Genomic DNA, 4,843 nt, shown 5'->3' with positions numbered 1-4,843 from the left:
GGGGGGTCTAGATGTGTCTATCAGGTAGTGTAGATTTGTTTCCCCATATATTTTGAGATGTTCCTACAGAGAAATCGTTGATTAAGTCAGAATACAATATATCAGTAAACAATGTAGCAGCTCGCAGCCAAATGCGGAATTAGGAATCTGCTCGTATAATTTAATCATCTCAGTGGTTTACATCTTGTTTTTATCGTGGTTGTAGTGAAAACATGTCCCTTATTGATCGGTCATGATGACAGCACGTCGCCGCTGCTCATTGGCTGATACACGAGGACGGAACCATTTACCGAGCCCAACGATATGGGAGATTAAATGCAACCAGACGGAATCAAGGTTCGGGTTTCACTGCGGATTAGGGCCACGCGCCTCTGTGACATGGTTGGATTACAAATCTGGGTAATTTAAAGAGAAATTGGCCAATTAATCTCAGTGTGCGACGGCGCATCCCCTCACATCCCAGGGAAGACAGAGAGAAAAAAAACAGGATCCGGAGATAACTCCGTGACGCTGCCATGGACATAAACGCATCCACATAGGCATGAGGACCAGATTCGAGCGCTTTTCTGCTTAGCCTTCGTGTATCACCTCCTGCTTCATTATTAGCCATGGTGTTGCTGCGGAGCTTCGTGCATATGACGGCGCTGTTCCTCCAGAGCGGATGGTGGGGGGTCGCGCCGAGCCCCACCGATGAAGGAGCGCTCCGGACCGGCCACGGGGACCACGGAGAGCCGGGCCATCAGGAGCCTCACAAGGACTCCTACAGCACATTCGCCTCCGAGTTCCTGGAGTCCAGATATTTGTCTGATGACGGTAAGGGTCTTGATCTGTTCGACAAAATTTGAAAGATGTGTACCTTGGACATGATCACAAAGGGAAACAAAAGGAACACAGAATGTGTTTTGCATCGCTGAACCTGTCTCTAGTGAGGAAGGCCTTTCAGCACCTAGGCCAGCTCCCTGCTGATCCAGTCCCTCTTCTCATCACAACAGATGGCCTCTCCTCATTTTGGCTCATTTTATCACTAAAGCAGATAACAGTTGTTTTGTTTACGCATCTTGCAGGTTATCCATTCCCCACAGCCCCACCAGTCGATCCCTTTGCCAAGATCAAAGTCAGCGACTGCGGAGTAACCAAAGGCTGCATAAGGTCAGAAACACCACCCTCAGCCCTGCATCTAATGTTTTCAAACCCATGAGCTGCCACATTTTCTGGTGGTGATCTAGCTTATGTGCCTTGCAAAAGTATCCACACTCCTTAAATCTTTACTCCTTTTGCACAAGGTGCACAAGCTTTGCACAGTAATGACTGGAATCCTCCCAAAGGCTGTTGACTGGTCAATTTTAACACTGATTATGCTTGGATCCAAAGCATTCTGTTGTAGCACTGGATGTATGTTTGAGGTTGCTCTGCTAGAATTGAATCTCCGACCCCAGTCTCAAGTGTTTTGCAGTCTTTTGCAGTTTTGCTACAACTTTGGGGATACTGTTTTTTAACTGAACCCTGCTTTTATATTGTTTATTTATATTCACAGATCAACTGTAATTGTTCTTAGACTAAATTGCATTCAGTTGGAATCTAGTTTAAGATTTAAGTGACATCTGAAGGCAGGTGGGTAAACTGGGTATCAGAGTAAATAGAATTGGACACACATGTACACTACACTTTTTAGATTTTTATTAGTATAAGACATTAAAAATCCTTTATGATTGTATTCCTTCCACTTCACATTCACAACCTACTTTGTATTCTGTCGCATACAATTCTGACAAAAGCTTTGTGGTTGTAAACTGACAAAATTTAAAAAAAGTTCAAGGAGTTTGAATGCTTTTCTAAGGAACTGTAAACAGTAAATGTCTACATAGTCTAGTTCTATGGGTCTGGATAGGATTCACTTAGAATGATGTCAACCTTATCTCAGATAATACGCAAAGTTTTTCCAAAGGTTCTGTATGAGTTTCTTGCTGACTGATGTGTCGTATGTGTGCAGGTATGGGAAACCAGGGTGCGATGCCGAGACGTGTGACTACTTTTTAAGCTATCGTCGCATCGGTACAGATGTGGAGTTTGAGATGAGTGCAGACACAGACGGCTGGGTGGCTGTGGGTTTCTCCTCTGACAAGAAAATGGTGAGAAGCTGTGCAATGTCTTTGATCACATCACCTGTTTGATATATGCTTTTATTTAAGCTTTCTTCAAACAAACAAACAAAAGCCCAAAATATAAGATTATTAGGCCCTCCATCTCAGACCTGATGCCAACAACACAAAATCTGCGTAAGAGAAAAAGACAGACATGGAAATTTACAGAATTTGCTAAAAGAATTGTTGTGGAAGTTTACAGCAGGCTGATCTGAGCAAGAATGGATTTTAGCTTCCGTCTTTGTTCTTTGTGCGAACTAAGATACCTTTTACATATTCTAGTTCATCATGATAAAAATATAGAAATATAAAATCAAAAGTGATGTTAGAAAATCTTAGTGTTCAAAGGCAGAGGATGAACTTCTGTTGCAAGCAGAAAATCTTTGAGACACCAGGTGGCGCTCCAGAGAAACACCCATGTTGCTGTGATCAAGACAGAAATAAAACTCTGTGCACAACTTTTTTCTCTCCACACAGTCTGTCACTGCACCCAGAAGTGTTACACGAAGCTGTCTGTTGCTACTCCAGTTAGAAACTACGTTGAGAGCTGTGGGCACGATGAAATCCCCTCAGACAGGCATTATGTGCAATTTACTCACCCTCTTAGAGTCCCGACAGTGTCCTGTGGAAGATTTTTTGCACATCTCGTAGAGGAATCACAGTTTCTTTAACCAACGTGTGATGTGCAGAATGTATATATATATATATATATATATATATATATATAGATATATATATATATAACACCAGTATAAGCGGATCAACAAACAAACAATAAACAAACTCTTCTCCTCTTGATCCTTTCTGCCTCAGGGAGGAGACGATGTCATGGGGTGCGTCCATGATGATAACGGACGTGTGAGGATCCACCATTTCTACAACGTCGGCCAGTGGGCCAAAGAGATCAAGAGGAACCCGGCTCGGGATGAAGAGGGAATCTTCGAGAACAACCGGGTTACCTGTCGCTTCAAGCGGCCGTTATACGTCCCTAGAGAGGAAACGCTGGTGGACTTGCATCTCTCCTGGTATTACCTGTTTGCATGGGGACCTGCTATTCAAGGTAAGGGAGAAGACCAAAACAATGCCTCATTTAAAAAGAAAATCCCCCATAACATGTTCTCACTGCATCAACAGGTTCCATCACGAGGCACGACATCGACAGTCCTCCAGTCAGCGACCGCATGATCAGCATCTATAAGTACGAAGACATCTTCATGCCCTCCACAGCCTATCAGACCTTCAATTCTCCGATCTGCCTATTGCTCATCGTAGCTCTCACCTTCTATTTGCTCATGGGAACGCCATAATACAGCACAGCCGATCACACTGGAGAGGAGGGAGTGATTAGATGATCATGCAGCAATAAAAAATGTTGGTTGCCACAATGAAGTGTGCACTTTGCACAGATAAAGACTATCTTAGATGTATTAAACATGATAGATCATACAAGCATTACTCATGTTGACAAATTAATAAACAAATGCTATGGAGGAGAAATGTACTTGAGATATTGTATCTGATGAAAGAGTAGTATCAGCTTAAACAGTCTTTTTCAGTATTCATGACAGCATCCTTTGATTTAGGAGAGAGTGTTTACACATACCAATGAATAATCTGGGAATCAGTTCAGAATCCCGCTGTTTGCTGGCGAATTGAGAGGAAGTTTCCTGGAACGCAAAGACGAAAGAAAAATGACATCAAAGAGCTTTCCTCCTGTTTCCCTACAGCGTTAACGTGGATCCGAGCCAGCACGTCCTTCTCAGCCACAGCGACTGTTTGCTAATGAAATGGGGAAAGAAAACACTCAAACCTGAGCTAATATTGATTTACATGTGCAATATTTTACTGAAAAGGAGTAATAGTTTATTTCTCCCTCATATTGTTGCTGTAGCATTTTAATCGGAATGAAAAATTCCTGAACGTGATCGAATGCCCAAAACAATCTGCTGTTATAACAAAGGACTCTTCAAAGAAGAGAAAAAAATATAATATTTTCTCTGTTTGAATAGATTGCCCTGTGTCCTACACAGATTAAAGGCACAGTGTATGACTTTGAAATTTTCAAAGGCACTCATGTAAACTGAACCCTCCTTTGATCTCTTACTTGCTCTTTTTGAGATTATGCAAGGAGTCTCGGGTGCTTTCCTTGGGTTCTGTCCTTGTCAGGTTTGCCGCATTATTCAGATGGAAGCCTGCTGCCATGCTTCCCAATTATTAAATTGCTCTTACAGTCATATTTTGTCTCAGTCTTGAAACGATTAATCTTTCTATTCAAACTCAGATTGTGAAATTTGACATCATCTGCAAACCTTACCTAATATACTGTATTAAAGTCAACTCTGATGAATCCACTGTACTGCGATGTGATCCATTCCGTATGGGCTGGGTGGTCTATTTTGCTTAATCACAGGATCATGGCACCCTTCCCAGACGCGTGTGTAAAACTGCCTCAGGTAGCAGGTCATACAAACAGTACTGTGTAAAAGCTTCAAGCATACAAAATGCTGCAGTGTGAATAATTCTGAATATAAATAACTGAAAATAGTTTCGTTTTGACAATTTACTAAATGCAGCCTGGGCAAACAAAAGGAAAATGTAAATCGAATCAGTATTGTGTGCTGCAGCCAAACACCTCGGGGTGTTGTTTTCACCACAAGGTGAAAACAAAGCCAAGCGACTCAAATATGCAAGAATTCATAGGA

The 4,843-nt window shown here is 42.1% G+C and overlaps 1 protein-coding gene across 1 annotated transcript; it reads left to right on the top strand.

Moving 5' to 3' along the window:
- Positions 1–268: 268 nt before the first annotated feature.
- Positions 269–4,497, top strand: LOC105929832 (DOMON domain-containing protein FRRS1L). The gene is made up of 5 exons (XM_012867753.3): positions 269–813; positions 1,065–1,149; positions 1,991–2,129; positions 2,955–3,201; positions 3,276–4,497. Exons 1-5 carry the CDS (start codon positions 609–611, stop codon positions 3,446–3,448), a joined length of 849 nt encoding a protein of 282 aa, XP_012723207.2. The 5' UTR covers positions 269–608; the 3' UTR covers positions 3,449–4,497.
- Positions 4,498–4,843: the final 346 nt, after the last annotated feature.

This window comes from Fundulus heteroclitus, chromosome 3 (assembly GCF_011125445.2).
Source record: "Fundulus heteroclitus isolate FHET01 chromosome 3, MU-UCD_Fhet_4.1, whole genome shotgun sequence".
Lineage (NCBI taxonomy): Eukaryota > Metazoa > Chordata > Actinopteri > Cyprinodontiformes > Fundulidae > Fundulus > Fundulus heteroclitus.
This window is presented reverse-complemented; position numbering and strand designations above follow the sequence as displayed.